The 17,429-nt window shown below is 39.0% G+C and overlaps 2 protein-coding genes across 3 annotated transcripts in view; one reads left to right on the forward strand and one right to left on the reverse strand.

Moving 5' to 3' along the window:
• Nucleotides 1-392: 392 nt before the first annotated feature.
• LOC148880708 (kinase-interacting protein 1-like) lies at nucleotides 393-4,664 on the forward strand. Its single transcript, XM_088962682.1, has 2 exons — nucleotides 393-809; nucleotides 1,420-4,664. The coding sequence occupies exons 1-2, from the start codon at nucleotides 716-718 to the stop codon at nucleotides 4,368-4,370; spliced, it is 3,045 nt and encodes a 1,014-aa protein (XP_088818808.1). The 5' UTR covers nucleotides 393-715; the 3' UTR covers nucleotides 4,371-4,664.
• A 561-nt stretch (nucleotides 4,665-5,225) lies between these two features.
• LOC148880709 (NAD-dependent malic enzyme, mitochondrial-like) overlaps nucleotides 5,226-17,429 on the reverse strand; it is a 139,585-nt gene continuing 127,381 nt past the window's right edge. For both annotated transcript variants that reach the window (XM_088962683.1, XM_088962684.1), the window contains 5 exons: nucleotides 7,209-7,263; nucleotides 7,055-7,126; nucleotides 6,894-6,956; nucleotides 6,466-6,580; nucleotides 5,226-5,706 (listed from right to left, as the gene is read on the reverse strand). In XM_088962683.1, the coding sequence (XP_088818809.1) occupies nucleotides 5,632-5,706; nucleotides 6,466-6,580; nucleotides 6,894-6,956; nucleotides 7,055-7,126; nucleotides 7,209-7,263 (380 nt within the window). In that variant the 3' untranslated portion in view covers nucleotides 5,226-5,631. The remainder of the gene's footprint in view (nucleotides 5,707-6,465; nucleotides 6,581-6,893; nucleotides 6,957-7,054; nucleotides 7,127-7,208; nucleotides 7,264-17,429) is intronic.

Below are 17,429 nucleotides of genomic sequence, written 5' to 3' on the forward strand. Positions count from 1 at the left end.
ATATATTGTGGACTAGTATCATAAACCGGCCCTGTCCATGCCACAATAAACATATATTTCATGCTGTGTTGTGGACCAAAATGCTCCATCCACGAGATGACCATACTTTTGAATAGGAGTCTAGATCACCTACCAACAAAACACGTTCCAACCCTTTTACCAACATGATCTTATACCGCACATGATGATGAGATATGCGTGTTAGATCAAGCTACTAGAGGGTTGGAACGTTGTTGTTGGTAAAAGATCTCTTCGAACACCCCGTTCAAGAAAATCAAGTGATTGTTTTAAAATTTAAAGAAATAATCCACGGCATTATTGTCAATTAATTTTCTTAGTTGGCGTGCCCTATAAAAAGGGAATGTGCCCAAATCACCTTTAAGAAGAGAGAGAGAGAGAGAGAGAGAGGGAGGAAACTCTATGTAACTGAGGGTTCGCCACGAATTTCGGGCGATTTCTCCTCCCCTCCATATGCCGCGAGTGTCTCTCCAGACATTCAATCTACAGTCCAAATGATACCCAAAAGAAAAAAAAAAAAATGTACAGCTCAAATGATTTGTTGATGGAGAGATATCAGAAGAAAACTATGAAGATGGTTTGACAGGGACTCTTTTCTTTTTTCTTCGTGTTCATCACGACTCATGTAATTGAGCTTTTCACTCTTTCAGTTTTGGCTCAGAGAGAGAGAGAGAGAGAGAGAGAGAGAGAGAGAGGGATGCTGCAGAGAGCCGCAAACAATGCGTGTTCCTGGTGGTATGCAAGCCACATCAGGACAAAACAGTCGAAATGGCTCCAGCAAAGCCTTCAAGGTATTATCCTGCTCTGTCAATATTGATTTCGTCGAACAACCTTCTGTTATTCAGCTTACATCATATTCAGAATTACAAACAAGGTTTTTATGTATTATAAAGTTCCCCAGTATTGCACACTTTGTCAATTTTATTGTTTTTTCTTTTTTCCTTCATTGTAAATGTAGCTCATTAGACGAATGTCAATTGAACTTTTCCTTCTGCTCGCCAGAGGAAATACGTATGGTTTCAGTTTTCGATTTTGATGTTTTCTCTGTTTCTGTTATTCTCCAAATTTCCAATGCACAACGGCCTGAGACATCAAAAGCAACAAACCTTCCTATATGTTTTGTCATAGAATGTCAAGTTTGGAGATCGTAGTAATTGAATTTACTTGAGTTTTTCTTGTTTAATTCCGGCTCAACTGAAAAAACAAAGATATTTTATTGGGCACCTGCATAAAACTATTTAGATTTTATTATTCACTCACCTCTAAGAACCCCAGAAAATGACTTGACTAATGGTTTTGTATTTTACAAATTAATGCACAAAAATGACTTGTTACCATCAATGGTAACTGTAAGTGGCACCGGTTTATACCACTACTCTTTGACTACAAAAATTTTTGCAGATATGGAGGAGAAGGTGAAGTACACGCTTAAACTCATTGAAGAGGATGGAGACTCCTTTGCCAAGAGGGCAGAGATGTATTACAGAAAGAGACCCGAACTCGTAAACTTTGTGGAAGAAACTTACCGGGCATATAGAGGCTTGGCTGAGAGGTATGATCATATATCTGGAGAGCTGCAAAGTGCTAACAAAACCCTTGCAACTATTTGTCCAGAGCAATTTCAGTTTACAATGGATGAAGACGATGAGGTTGTTCCTCTGAAAATGTCCACCCAATCCGTCAACCCCATTACAGATGTTCCTAAAGTCCCAAAACCAAATACTCCAAAGATTCCAAAGAAAGGAGCAAAGACCCTACCTACATTACATGGAAAGAAATCCCAATCCAAGAAGACAACTGAAGAGAAATCACATTCTAGTAGTGCTCGGACGAGCAAAGTTGAGGCACGTGAAGAGATCGATAGACTCCAAAAAGGAATCTTGGCTCTACAAACTGAGAAGGAGTTCTTCAAGAGTTCATATGAGAGCAGTCTTGCTAAGTATTGGGAAATTGAGGACTGTATGATTGAAATGCAAGACAAAGTTTGCAGCTTGCAAGATGACTTCGGTGTTGAAACTGTTATTGAGGATGATGAAGCTCGACATCTCATGGCTGTCACAGCTCTAAAATCATGCGAAGAAACCTTGATTCAATTGAAAAAGAAACACAAGCTATCTGCTAAGGAGGCAAAGGTAGAATATCAACGAATTAAGGATGCCCGTACGAAATTGAAGACCCTAAGATGTGAACTTCTCCGCGATCAGATTGACCAGTCAGCACCTCCTTATGAAAAGGAATTATTGGGTTCAAGTCGAATCCAGAATTTAGAGCAAGTAGATAGCAATCTGAAGAAAGAGGAACTTGAAATGGAGTCTACACGTGATAAGGTCAGGGAACACTCTGTGATAAACTCTGATACATCTCTCACAGTGTCAGAAATGGTGGAGAAGATTGATGAATTAGTTAATGAAGTCATGAACCTGGAAATTGCAGTTTCACGTCAGACTGCTTTAATGAAGAGATTAAAGTTCGAAACTGATGAACTTCATGAACACCTTAGGAGCTTGGAAGAGGATAAGGCCACTCTGATTGATGGATCAAACAAGTTGGGAGACAGACTCAGAAAACTAGATGCTGAGTTGAAAGAAATACAGGATCTTGAGAGGAATCTGAAAGATCAAAACAACAACCTCCAAATGAAATTTACTGAAGCACATCGCAACCTCAATCATCTTTCTGAAAATCTGCATAATGTGAAACCTGATGAAGAGGTTGAAACAACTAGTTCACTCCAAGAAGTAGAGAGTCCTGATTTCCAATCACCCAAAAGTTTCGAAGAAGATCAGACCACTCTGATCGATGGTTCAAACAATTTGGGAGTCAGGGAATTGGATGCTGAGTTGGAAGTACAGGATAGAAGGATAGACATGAAAGAGAAGGCAGATGAGGTTCAGAATTACAGTCATCAAGATGAAGAAGTAATTCAACCCAAGAGAAACAATAGTGTTGATGATATTTCTGAAAAAAGTCATGTAAAAAAAGAGCAGAGCACAGTTGAGAAGCAGGAATCGTCCCAAGCAGAAGATAACCTTATAAATGTTGAATCAGAGGAAGAGGCCACTGAGCAGGATGATCTACTAGACTTGAAGGAATTGCTCTTAATTAGATCGGAAGATAGAGAACACGTTCTATTGAAGGAGTACACTTCTGTTGTTCAAAATTATAAGGAATTAAAGAGGAAACTATCTGAATTAGCGAGAAAAAACCGAGATAGTCACTATGAGACAATGGTGCAACTGAGGGAACTAAAAAGTGCTAATGCCATGAAGGACGAGGAGATTAAATCTTTACGTCAGAAAATTAGCTCTCTTCAGAGAAGTTCTGCTCAATTTTCCATTGTTGGTTCTAAAGATTTTAATAATTCACAGCAAGAAAAACCCCATGATGGTATGCAAGCAGGAGCCGACTTTGAGTCAACTAATTTTCCGACAATGCCTTCAGACAACCAGCCAGCATCAGATTTGTTAGAAGATCTAAATGTTGGAGCTGCAGAAATGACCAACAAATCCATTGCAACCACAACCTCAGAAACTCAGCCTAAAGAAGAAGGTTATGATGTTGATGAAGATATCAAGGTTGTATTAGTTGATAAACCTCAAACTGTTTCATCCATTGAAGAGAAGTTCCGAAGGGCCATTGATGATCTATTGGAGGAAAACCTAGATTTCTGGTTTAGATTCTGCACATCATTCCATCAGGTACAGAAATTCCAGACCGAAATCCAGGATCTACAAGACGAGCTCTCAAAATTGAAGGAAAACAAGAATAAAGAGGGGAATGCAGAGAAGTCTGTAAGATCAGATGCCCGACCAATATACAAACACCTAAGGGAAATACTAGCTGAACTGACACTCTGGTTAGAACAGAATACATTGTTAAAAGATGAATTAATGGACAGATTCTCATCTCTGTGCAAAATACAAGAAGAAATATCAAGAATGTCACAAGCATGTTCTGGAAGTGAAGACCAGTTGAGCAAGTACCAGGCTGCCAAGTTCCAAGGAGAGGTTCTGAACATGAAACAAGAGAATAACAAAGTTGCACATGAATTACAAAGAGCTCTACTTCATGTGAGGCACTTACAGTCTGAAATTGAGAAGACTTTATCGAGTATGAATGAGGAATTTGGCAATCTACCCAAGAAAAAGAATGAGGAATTTGGCCAATCAGGATCAAAAAGCAATCCCCTACAAATGAAGCATTCTTCAAGCAGCAATCGCCCTAAAGTTCCTTTGCGCACTTTCATTTTTGGTAGTAAGCCAAAAAAACCTAAGCCATCAGCAATATTCGGATGCGTGAGTCCAGCAATGCATAAACTGCATCCTAACCCGAAACCTGGACGTCCTTTGTAAGTTGATTCAATTTGGGATTCTTTCTAGCTCATTTTATTTTATTATTTCTAAGAGGATATATATTTATTTTCTTGTTTCTTATAGTTGGAATAGTTCTAAATAGATAGAACTTGAGGATGTGCTTTCTCATTTTGACCCTTCATCTTTTATCTGGGGATTTTAAATGAGTCAAGGAATCTTTTGATCACATTCCATGTTAGTCTCCATTTTCAATTAAAAGTGTTCTCTCTGCAGTTTGTACAAACTTGACAAATACAGTGGATTCTACCAGTATAATTTCCTTCTTCTGTGCATGAATTCTCTTTGTTAAAATGGGTCTTACTAAAAAGCAATTTGTACGTACAGGAAGATAAACTACTTTGGACATATATAAAAAGGGGTGGACTGGGTACATTACTTTTGACAAATATAATCTTATTAATTCGGGTTGGACCAGATCAATTGGATTGGACTAAAATTGTTTTTATTAATAACGTATGGATTGTATTTCCATATTCTGATTTTGGGTTGAGTCTGATCCATATTGGTCTTTATCGAATTGGATGGAACCAAATCAGAATTCGGTCCATTGACAGCTTAGGGGTTAGAACAACTTTTCTGCCCTACCTACAACCCTGAATATAATACAACGTTGGAGCTTATTAATTTCAACATTCCATATATTCAGGCATTTTTACCTGACATTTAAACCATGTGATGATGCCAAACAAGTTGAAACTGACATCGAGCTAAAACTGAAAAAAAGATAAAAACATTGCATGTCCGAACCTTAAGGTCTTGAATGGAAAAATAATTTGGGTAAGGGGGTGGGGGGAATGGGTGGATCCTTACCCATCAGCAATAATGAGCAGAGGCTTGGTTACATTGTTCTTCTTTCCTTCATTGCTTTATATATATTAATATCATTAAATATGCTGTTCTGTAATCAATAATAACCATTACAACATGGATGACTGTGAGAAGTTGGCCTCGTAGATCTCTTTTATCCACGATTTCATTTTATCTGAAAACAGGTGGTTTGATAATTTATTATATATAAATAAGAAAAGAAAACTTAAGAACCTTCTTCTCAATTACAACCTCCTACAAAATCCATGATAGGCATAGCAACTACAATTTATTCAGTGCCAAATTAAAAATTTGACACTGAATAAATATTGTACTTCTCTACAAGAACTTGAGGGCAATATATGTAACTAAACTTTTCCTGCCTCCTGCTTCTTGATGGAAATGCTTAGCCTAACGGATGGCTGGGGTTAGTTTAGTCCCTGTTGTATACCAAGGTTGGGTATTCTGGGTTCCACATGTTGTTCTTCACAAAAGTTACGATTTCCTCCTGCATTCATGAGAAGGTGAAAATAATAATGGTTATTAATTGTCAAAAGTGCAGTTTTTGACATAATAAGTGAAGATGAATATCAGTTCAATATGCAGTCCAGGGTACCAACTATAGAAGATGTTAATGCAGTTCAAACTTCAATTTGCCATTCACCCAATTTTGGTGCATGCTAAGAACTTCAACCATAAATGTAATGCACAAGGGGGAATATTCATCCAATGGATCCATTTATGGATATATCTCTCATGATAAAATTCTTCCTGATTAGACGGTCATAATATGACCACAGGGGATACTGATTCTATCAAAGAACTGATGGCTACACATATGGAGCCTCAGATTTGCCTAACAAGCCCTACTCTCTTCTCACTTTCTAGCTAAGGAGATTAAGCAATGCAATCTGGTAGTATAAGCTAGTGTCTGTTGAGGTCAGATGGATACCTCCAGAGCAAAATGCACTGGCAATAAACTGCTAGATAGCCTCTTTGCCTACACTTATTTAATACAATCAATATAGTTACCCTTTCTGAAAAGTTGCAATTCCACAGGTCCAGGTAGAAATAAACATCCAATATGGTACACTTGTCTACCAAGATAGCATTTAGGACCACTAATTTTGAGTATGGCCCTCTCAAGTGTATGAACATGTTCTTTATAGATTGTGTAAAGTAATATGAATTAGATAATAGATAATTATACCAGAAGGTCTTTAACAAATGTCAAATAGTTACAGTATCTTATTAATAGCATACACACCTGATTTAGTTTTCGAAGCTCTCGGGAGTCCATATCACGGTATCCCTCTGCCAGATCCTCTTTTATAGCTTCTTTAACCACTGCTGCAGCTACCTCTTTCGTTATATCACGAATGCTGCATGGATTAAATAGATTAAAGCATAAGCTAACATGAAGAATAGTCTTAGGGGCCATTTGATAATGGTTAAAGTTGCTTAACTGAACAACTCATTGTTTTGTCTTCTCCTGGATAAAATGATTAAATAATGAAATATTCAAGGGTATAGTAATCTACCAAATTTCAGCTTCAACCATTAAGGAGCTCACAGCCTCCTTAAAAACTTATTCACTAAAAGACAAAGCACTAAGTTTTTCAGTTCAACTCATCACACTTAAACTGTTATCAATGGCCCCTTAGCCTAAGTAGAAGCATGTTGCATGACACTTACCTTGATATTGATGGATATATTATTCCATTGAGAACCTCCTCTTCGTTCATATATGCAGCCAGACTATGATTTACAAAATGAAAGCAGCAAAAAATTAAATTATCAATATGCTGTCTACTTCAATAAAAAATTCGGAAATGAATTACAAGTTTACAACATACCATTCTGCAGCAGCTTGCAGCATGCCATCTGAGATCACACGAGAGCCCGATAAAAGAGTACCAAGCCCTATCCTGCACGACCAAATAGATGATGCCTAAGAAGTTAAAAGCGCAGTTTACTATATACCTATTATGTACAAATGATAAAACTCACCCTGGGAAGAGGTACATGTTGTTTCCCTGATTGCAGTGCCCAACTTTACCACTTCCTGTTTATTATATAAAAAAAAAAACTTTACCATTTCCTGACATAATTAATAGGTTCTAGACCATGACAAATGAATAAAACAAGGATTTTACATGCATTACTAACTTGATAGTTAATTGTAAGCGGCTACTTCAAATTCCAAAAGCATATAAAATATATGCATATTTCAAATTTCAGAAGAAATGACATTATCTATCTCAAAATTAATTGAAGTATTCCATGCTTTTCAAACATATGGAATCATGGAAAGTAATTAACAAGAAATGTGAGAATGTTGGTGGAATAGATTTGCAAATAGATGACTGGTTTTGCATATAGATGAATAGTTGAGAAAAAAAAAAGATATTTATCCAAAGGAGGCAAGTTAACATTGGTAAAAAATACTTTATTCAATATTCCAGTTTATTTTTATACCAGGATAAGAACGAAAGAGATTTTCCATAGGATGGTCTGGATGACCAGAAAATATACCACTTGGTGGAGAGGGAGAAGTATGTAAAGCCAAGGAAAATGGGATCTTAGTTCGCAGCTTATTTGATCAATGTATAAGGTCTGGATGGGATCATTGCTACTCTAGTGGAACTGAAGGTCTGTATGGGAACTGAATGTTCTTGGAAGATAGCTATTTCTAGCAAGTATGGTTGTGAACCACTTGATGGCAAACTTTTGAGCTGTTGGAATCATATGGATGTGGTTTTTGACATATTCTCAACCATTTAAAGGAGTTAGCAAGAAATATATATTGCTTTTTAGCAAAGGTAATCGGGTATAATTTTGGGAGGGATGGGTGGTGAGAAGGGTTTGTTTCAAGGAAAGAGCTCACCCCTCTCTTTTCAATAAACAGAGCTACTATTAAAGAATGTTTGAGATAGTTGCAAATGAACTAACGAAGCGGTGTGAGCACCTCAGTTTTGATGATGTGAATGACTTTGAAGTGTATTTATTGATGGAACTATCATGCATTCAGAGAATACCCATAAGATTAGATCATGATAACAGGTGTATTCGGCCCCTAATATCTCATCAAAGGTGTATTTCTTTGTATGGACTACATACTAGGACAAGATTTGAACCATTGATCATCTTCTCTTGTGAAATGAATATCCAAAATGTTTGTTCTCTTGTAGAATTTAGTGGCAATATCATGGCTTAAAAAGTTGACATATTTCCTAATACTCCACAGCATATTTCCATTTCCCTCGGCACCAATACAAAATATTGCTGGAATTGATATATTTCCTAGTGAAAATCAGTATTTTTAAAACTGATGAGATTGAACCATTTTGCTGTCCAGGTGGCAGGTCAGCAGTTCAACCGTTTAGGTGAAATGGGTCAATCCATGACTTTATAATTAAGGGAAAATTCCTGATCAGTACCCTGTACTTTTGGGGTTGTCTCAAGTCAGTCCCCAAACCTCCAAATGTGTCTCTGCAGTACTTGTACTTTCAAAATGTGGCTTATCTATCAAAAAGAAAAAAAAACTTTCAAAATGTGTCTAATAGGTCCCTATCGTTGAAGTCCATCAGTTATCTGTATCATGTGATGATATGTGCCACTTAAGACTCTTTTAAATGTCAAAACTACCCTTTGAAAGAAGACACTGTTCATTGTCTTGTACATTGAGACTGGACCAAAACAGATTGTTTTCATGCCATGAAAACTCAGTGGGTACTCCAGATCAGATTAGGAAAATGCAAGATTTGATTTGGATTTGAAAGACGCCAGAACCCATAGAACTTGTCAGATTTCTCAATCACTCTTCCAATATGAGGAAACCCAAGCGTGCAGAAACAGATTTTTCGGCTGCAATCAAGAGAGAGAGAGAGAGAGAGAGAGAGAGAGAGAGAGAGAGAGAGATTCTATAAGTGAAAAGAAGATGTTTTGGTTGGTATGTATGCAAGAGATCTGTTGACAATGAAGATCTGTTAATCTTGGGTGTAGGAGAAAAACAAGAAGAGTAAAAAATAATCAGTTGAAATAGAGGATCCAGGCTGCAGGAAATCAGATCCATCAATTGCCTCCAACCAGCACCCTTCTAACAAGAGTTAGTCCATAAGATCAAAATCCCCAGTGGTTTCCGGAAGAGTCCCCAGAGTTGTAGCCTGTGGGAAAACACCATCTTCCATGTTTGTTTGTCCTCACAACTCCGTCAAAAAACAGCTTATTGCATTTGAATTGCAGAAGTTTCAGGATCCAAAACAGAAAAGAAGGTAAAATATATAAAACAGATACAGGAACTTCCAGGAAGTATTCGCTTCTTCAGCCTTCAAAATCTCAATTTGTCCGAGTTGCAGAAACATTGTCAACAAAAATCTTTAGGAACTGCAATCAGAGAACTATTTCAGAAAAAAAGAAAAAAAAAAAAAGAAACCTCACATAGTTTCAGAGAGAACTGCTAACAAAAATTTGTTTGGTGAAAACTAAGAATCAAAAAGCTTTCCCTAAGGTTGGGTTTCTTCTTTACCTCCCCCAAATCTAGAGCAATCCCAGTTTCAGGAATCAGCAGCAAAATCTAAAAATAAAACTCAGATTACCACGAGTAAAAACCCAGTTCAGGAACACCAGATCAAGAGCACAAAATGAATCTGGTAACTGGTATGGGTAAAAATGTAACTGAGAGAAGCAAAAGGAAAAGAAAACACTTTTTACAGATTTTTCTTTCTTTTGCCAATTTCTTAGAAATTCTAATCACTCTTTTTGCAAACAAAACTAACCAAGAAAAAACTAAGAACGAGAATCGGGAAGAAGAGCTAATTCAATTGGAAATTCCCAAAACTAAACCCAGTTTCATAACCCACCCGACCAAAACCACAAACATGAAAGAAACCATAGAACTTCACTGTGTGCAGATCTTTCAAAATGCTAAGATGGGTATTTCTTCTTTTCTTCAGAAACCCAAAACTTGACTAGGATGCAGGAACATGACCAACTAGGGCCCTGTTTGGTGCGTCTCTCTGTGTGATCTTTCGGTTGTTTACAAGCCGGGCAGACCGCACCGCGGTCTTTTTCTGTTTGGTTTGTAACAGATCTAGCCGTCAAAAGTTGGTGCGCCAAAAAGACATGAGAAGCCCATTTTGTTCTGATTTCAGGAAGCTCCAAATAGAGTTTTTCATGTCTTTCTCGCTTTATTCTCACACGGAAAGACATGGAAAGACACACGGTAAGTTTACATGATATGCAATGTTATTGGCTTTATTAAAACCCTTGGCACAAGGGAGACCTTTTTGCTATAACTATTGTTGTTAGAATTAGTTTTTTTATTTCTGCTGTTAGGGTGCTGTCAGTCTAGGATGCTGTCAGCATGTTCTTTTCTTTGTTTAAGTTCTTATTTTTAGGGTGGGCCACTAGGGGCATGCTTGTAATTTCAATTTCTTTTATTTTACATCATGTTAATACAAATAGGAAGCTGGGAGCCACCAGCTTCAGTTTTTGACTCAAACATTTTTTCTCTTCTCTTTTCATCGTATCTCTCCTCTCCTCTCTCTCTTCTGGAAAGAAAAGATGGTATCAGAGCATAACTCTAGACGATAGGAATCTATTTTCTCCTCTGAATCACATTCCTTCCACCCAGTTTTCTGACTCTTGGACAGTGAAGGCAGAAACCCTAATCGAACTGATCAGAACCATCAACCGTTGCTGTTTTTTTCTGGGTTCTTCCTTGGTCATAGCACCAAGGTAACCCTAGTAGGAGGGGGCCGATTCTGTGAAGGCTCTCTGAGGAAAGTAGGAGTGTGATGGTTACAACTGAGGGGGAGAAACAGGTGGCATTAGTTGCAATGGGTGGTAACAATATGGGAAAGAAAAATGAATCCAAGAAAACTGATGATAAGGACAAGTTGTTCTATAGCTACTGCCGACGTTCAAGACATACACGGGACACATGTTGGGAGCTCCATGGGAGGCCAAAGTGGGCTGTAAAGAACCAAGAACAGGGTAAGGTGCAGGGCCAGAAGAAGTCTAATACAGCACACAATATGGCAACCTAAGATACTCAGTATGGTGGAGTGTTGACTGGTATTGCTCGGGAGTACTTCACTGGTTCTAACCCCAAGGAAGATATCATGAATTCCTTCCGTAATCACTTGGAATCATATGGTAGGGCTTGCACCAAATGGATAGTTTAGTCATTGGTACCCCTTCTACTTCATTTGCATCTACATCAGGTAATGCAACCTCTGCCTTCCATGTATCCACTACCCCTGATTCCCCCTAGATCATCGACTCAGGGGCCTCCAACCACATGAACGGTAAGCCAAACCTTTTCTAGTCTTATAACCTTTTGTCAGGAAGGGATAAGGTGAGACTTGCAAATGGATCATTCTCCTCCATTGCAACCTCTGCCTTCCATGTATCCCTTCCTCATGGACTTAACTTTAATGTTTTGCATGTTCCTCAATTTCCCATCAATCTACTTTCCATTAGTAGTATAAGAAACTCTTTAAACTGCAGTGTGACCTTTTTTCCTGGTTCATGTGTTTTTTAGGATCTAACTTCTGGGAGGACGATTGGTAGAGGAAGTTTAGTGGATGGTTTCTACACTCTCAACAACAAGGTTGGTTTCTTGGTGTCATCTTCAAAGTTGCTTAGTCAGTTAAATAAGAGTCAATTTTTTTTTGTGGCATAATCGGTTAGGTCATGTGTCTTTTGAAATAATGAAGTCTTAGCTTCCTCATTTATTTAAGTCATGTTCAATATTAGATTTCCAGTGTCAAACATGTCAGTTGAGCGATCAATGTAGAACAACATTTCATTCAAGTAATAAAAGATTGTTAGAATACACAAATCAGGGGTATTTTGGCCATTTGGGTTTATCTATTTGAGAGTGAAAGGTCTATTTTATTTAAGTTTAAGTTACGTGTCCCATCACTTATGAGGGACAATATGGTCTTTCTTGTAACTATATTATTTGAGATAAATACAAGTGGGTTGGCTAGAGGTGGACTGATTTTCCTAATCTGGCCGAACCCTTCTTCTCCTCCTCCTTCTTCTTCTCTTTTTCTTCTTTCTCTTCTTCTTCTCTACTTTAACCTATAATCGAATAGGGATTTTACATGGTATCAGAGCAATAAAACCTAGTTCTCTTTTCACTTTTTTTTTTCTTTCCTTACTGTTTGTCTTCTTCCTGGGTTTGCTGCCAACCATTTCAGCTTTCTTCGATTTTCTGCTAGCCTGAGTGGAAGCTTGACAAGAGGCCAAAAAGGAGTGGTCGTTTTGTGGTTTTGGAGGTGAGTATGCCTCCAGTTACTGTGGTGGTGGTCGTTGAGGTTGTGTACTAGATGCCCTCTATTCTGTGATATGAAGAGGGTTGTTTGTGGACAGGTATGAACAGTTCTGTTTTTTGCCCAAATAGTGGACTGTAAATGCTGTGTTTTGGTTCAAAATATTTTTTTGTGGAGGTTTGGAGTGACTAGTATGCATATCAGCCTTGTTCTCTGTTTTTATCTCATATGTGTGCTGAAAGTAGGGTTTTTCGACTGCTGAAGTTCATGACAGCAGTGGTGTAGTGGTAGTTGTACTGTGTTGAATGGTGGTGGATGGTTCTGAATGGTTGAAAGTGAAACCTTGTGTCGTGTGGTGGTGTCTATACTGATTTCTGTGTTTAGTTTAATGACTGAGTGACTTCAGCCCTTGTATTTGGTGTATGAATGGTTCTGCAGTGTGCAGTACAGGTGTTTGATTTAATGACTGAGTGATTTCAGCTTTTGTATTTGATGTGCAATGTGTATTTGAAGAAGTTGGTAGTGCTGAAAGTGAGATAAGTTTTGTGGAAGTGCATGAGGTTGTGCTGAATTTTCGAAGGTGAATTAGTTAAGATGGCATCGATTGGAGATGGGAATGACAATAAACAGGCGTTATGATTTCTCCAGATTACCTAAATGTTCAAATGACATCTATTAAGTTGAATGGTGAGAACTATGTGCCATGGGCAAAATCTGTGGAGGTGTTTTTAAAGGCCAAGAAAAAGGTAAAACATGTGAGAGAGGAGAAACCCTCCTCTGATTCTTCAGGGTTTAGTGACTGGGAATAGAAAGATGCACAAATAATGACATGGCTGTGGAATAGCATGGAACCAAAAATTAGTGTGAACTTTACGTTCCTAGATACAACTAAAGAAATCTGGGATCATGATAAGAAACTGTACTCCGGACAAGACAATACAACTAGGGTGTATCAGTTGTACCAAGAGTACTTTAATCTGAAGCAAGGCAGTCAAAGCTTGGAGGAATACTATGCAAGTTTGAGGAATATCCGAAATGAGCTCAATGTGTATCATCCTCTAACACAGGATGTTCAGATTCAGCAACAACAACGTGAGCAACTTGATGTGACAAGGTTTCTGGTGGGTTTGAAGGCTGAATATGAGCCTGTCCGAGCACAAATACTGGGGGGGTCTACTCTTCCCTCACTTGTAGAAGTTTTTGCCCGTCTTAGGAGGACATCTATTGAGTCTATAGAGCATTCTTCTCTCTCAGACAGATCTGGTTTTGTGGTGACTAGAGGGGGAGGCCGTGGAAATAGAGGTGGTGGTGGTGGTCGTGGACTTCCAGGTAACCGTGGTGGTCCCATGTTTAACCGTGCTGGTGGCTGAAGTGGAGGTCGGGACTCAGGGAGAGATCATGGTAAAGGAAGAAGTAATGCCCCTAGGAAGTGTACACACTGTGGATTAGAGAGGCACACGGTTAATTTCTGCTATGATTTACATGGTCCACCCAACACTTGGGCTAACCATGTTGTGACTAAGGGTAGTGGTACAATTACTGAAAGTCAGCAAATTGACCTGATCCCCTCCACATCTACTGATGCTTCTGGGAAGGAGATGGTGAGTGTACCCCGTGCAGTATATGAGCAATTCCTTCAGACATCTAAGCAGAACACAACTACCGTTGCCCATTCAGGTATGGCTTGCTTGGCTTCCAAGCCTTCACACTGGATCATTGACTCCGGAGCCTTGGACCATATGTCTGGGACTCCTAATGTATTTTCTTCTCTTTCTCGGTCCTCCACATCTCAAACAGTTACTCTTGCTAATGGTTCTACATCTCCCATCTGTGGTGTTGGTGATGTTGATCTCTCCTCCTTGCCTTTATCATCTGTTTTATATGTTCCCAAGTTCCCCTTTAACCTTATGTCTGTTAGTAGATTAACCAAGTCACTTAATTGTTCCATAACTTCTTATCCCTCTTCTTGTGTGTTTCAGGATCTCAAGGCGGGGATGAAGATTGGTGGAGGGCATGAGGCAGGTGGATTGTATTACCTTGATGGTGGTGACCCTCCAGCAGCTTTTCAGTCGTCTCTTACTCCTCTTCAATGGCACTACAGACTTGGTCATCCTTCTCTCAAGGCTCTGAAGTTGCTGGTTCCTTCCTTGAGTCATCTTTCATTTTGGATTGTGATTCATGTCAGCTTAGGAAACATCATAGAGTCTCTTTTAGTCCAAGAGTTGATAGTCGTGTCTCGAGTCCTTTTTCTTTAGTTCATTCTGATGTCTGGGGTCCGATTAAAGTGATGTCATACAATGGCTATAAGTATTTTGTAATTTTTGTTGATGACTTTTCAAGGATGACATGGATTTATCTTATGAAAGATCGTAGTGAATTGCTTTCTATTTTTCAAAAAAATTTTATGCTGAAATACGTACCCAATTTGGTGTTCATATTAAAATTCTTCGCTCCGATAATGCCAAAGAATACATCTCAATACCATTTCAGCAATACTTAGAGCACCATGGGATAATTCATCAAACTTCTTGTGCCTACACCCCACAACAGAACGGTGTAGCTGAACGGAAAAATCGACATCTCCTTGAAACTGCTCGGTCCTTGATGCTTAATATGAATGTCCCAAAGCATTTTTGGAGTGATGCCGTCCTCACATCCTGTTTTCTCATCAATTGGATGCCCATGTCCATCATTGGAAGTCAATCCCCCTTCTCGGTGTTGTTTCCCACCTTGTCTCCGTTCCCTCTCACCCCAGGAGTCTTTGGATGTGTTTGTTTTGTTCAAAACTTGGGGCCTAGTTTAGACAAGTTGGATGCACGAGCTACTAAGTGTATCTTCCTTGGCTACTCAAGGACTCAAAAAGGGTATAAGTGCTATAACCCTAAATTCCATAAGTCATTTGTGTGCTCCAATGTCACATTCTTTGAATCAGTTCATTTTTTCTCAGATACTGTGGTTTCTTCTCCTTCCTCCGTAGTTCCTCTTCCCGTCCCTGTTGCGGATCCCCTTCCCGTGGCTCCCATTCCAGTTGCAGATTCACCTCCCATGCCAGTTACTACTGAGAGGCCACCAATCAAACAAGTGTATACTCACAGAAGAGCACCGGCCCCTCCTCCAATTCAGCCCTCCTCGATAGATCCTATCATTGCTTCTTCTCCCTTAGATCTTGATCTTCCTATTGCCTGGAGGAAAGGTAAACGCACTTGTATTTCTCATCCTATTTCACACTATGTTTCAGCTGCTCACCTTTCTGCTTCTCATCGCAACTTTATATCATTGCTATCATCTATTTCCATTCCCAAGACTGTCCAGGAAGCCCTTACCTCCCTAGGGTGGCGGCAAGCCATGGAAGAGGAACTCTCTGCTCTACAACACAATCACACGTGGGAATTCACTACTCTTCCTCCTGGTAAGCATGCTGTTGGGTGTAAGTGGGTCTACACAGTGAAGTATCTTCCAGATGGCAGTGTGGAGCGATTAAAGGCCAGGTTAGTGACCAAGGGCTATTCTCAGCTGTATGGTGTGGACTATATGGAGACATTTTCTCCTATGGCTAAAACTGGTTTAGTTCGTGTGTTGATTTCATTAGCTGCTATGCATGATTGGCCTCTTGTGCAACTTGACATAAAAAATGCTTTCCTACATGGTGATCTCATTGAGGAAGTGTATATGGAGCAACTGACAGGGTTTGTTGCTCAGGGGGAGGATGGTAAGGTTTGTAGACTCAAAAAGGCAATTTATGGACTGAAACAATCTCTACGTGCATGGTTTGGTAGGTTCAGTGAAGTAGTGAAAGACTTTGGAATGAAACAGTGTCAGGTAGACCATTCTGTGTTCAGCCATGACTCAAAAGGTGGGAAAATCTTGCTAGTGGTGTATGTGGATGATATTGTCATAACTGGGAGTGACAGTAACGGGATTGACAGGTTGAAGAAATTCCTACAGGACCACTTCAATATGAAAGATTTGAGTAAGCTGAAGTACTTCCTAGGAATAGAAGTTGCAAGGTCAAGGCATGGAATTAACTTATGTCAAAGAAAATATGTTCTTGACCTACTTGAAGAAACATGACTGTTAGGTGCTAAACCAACAGAGACTCCTATGAAACTTAATGTCAAGTTGAGTGTTGATGCATGTGAAGAGTTTGATGATCCTAGAAGATACAGGAGGTTGGTGGGAAAGTTGAATTATCTGACTATTACCCGACTAGATATATCATTTGCTGTGAGTATGGTGAGTCAGTTTATGCAACATCCTCAGATTCCTCATTAGGAAGCAGTTCTAAGGATTGTTAGGTACCTAAAGGGTGCTCCAGGTCATGGTTTGCTATACCAAAGTGGAGGGACTCTTGAAATAGTAGGGTATACAGATGCTGATTGGGCTGGTTCTGTATCAGATAAGAGATCAACTACAAGGTATTGTACCTTCCTTGGTGGCAATCTTGTAACTTGGAAGAACAAGAAACAAATAGTGGTGGCAAGGAGTAGTGCAGAAGCTGAGTACAGAGCTATGGCTCATACCACATGTGAACTAGTATGGTTGAAGAACTTGCTACAAGAGATGGGGTTCTTGGTTGACAAACCCATGAGACTATACTGTGATAATTGTGATAGAACAAGAATTGGAAGAAATTGATGTCTCTTTCAACTGAGAAAATAATACATATATATACAGCCTTGTAGATACTAAAATAGGAAGAAAATCAACTACCTCCTCCAAGAATAATTCCCATAATCAAGCTATTCCTAATTGGGCTAATACTCCATAATTACAGCCTATAATTATAACCTATAATCTCGTAACAATAACCAAGCTGCTGTTCACATCTCTTTACAAAGGGATTGTCTCGGGGCAGAGAAGATTATATTTGTGACAAACTGGGACTATATGACATATACTCTCCAGCTTGAGGGGGAGTGTTAGAATACACAAATCAGGGGTATTTTGG

Source organism: Nelumbo lutea, chromosome 1, assembly GCF_056320005.1.
Source record: "Nelumbo lutea isolate HS-2025 chromosome 1, American lotus-T2T, whole genome shotgun sequence".
NCBI classification, from domain to species: Eukaryota; Viridiplantae; Streptophyta; class Magnoliopsida; order Proteales; family Nelumbonaceae; genus Nelumbo; species Nelumbo lutea.

Excerpts from the sequence above, each read along its gene's own strand:
- LOC148880708 (XM_088962682.1), top strand. The coding sequence starts at position 716 with ATGCTGCAGAGAGCCGCAAACAATGCGTGTTCCTGGTGGTATGCAAGC. Across the intron at positions 810-1,419 it reads GCTCCAGCAAAGCCTTCAAG|ATATGGAGGAGAAGGTGAAG; the intron begins GTATTATCCTGC and ends AAATTTTTGCAG.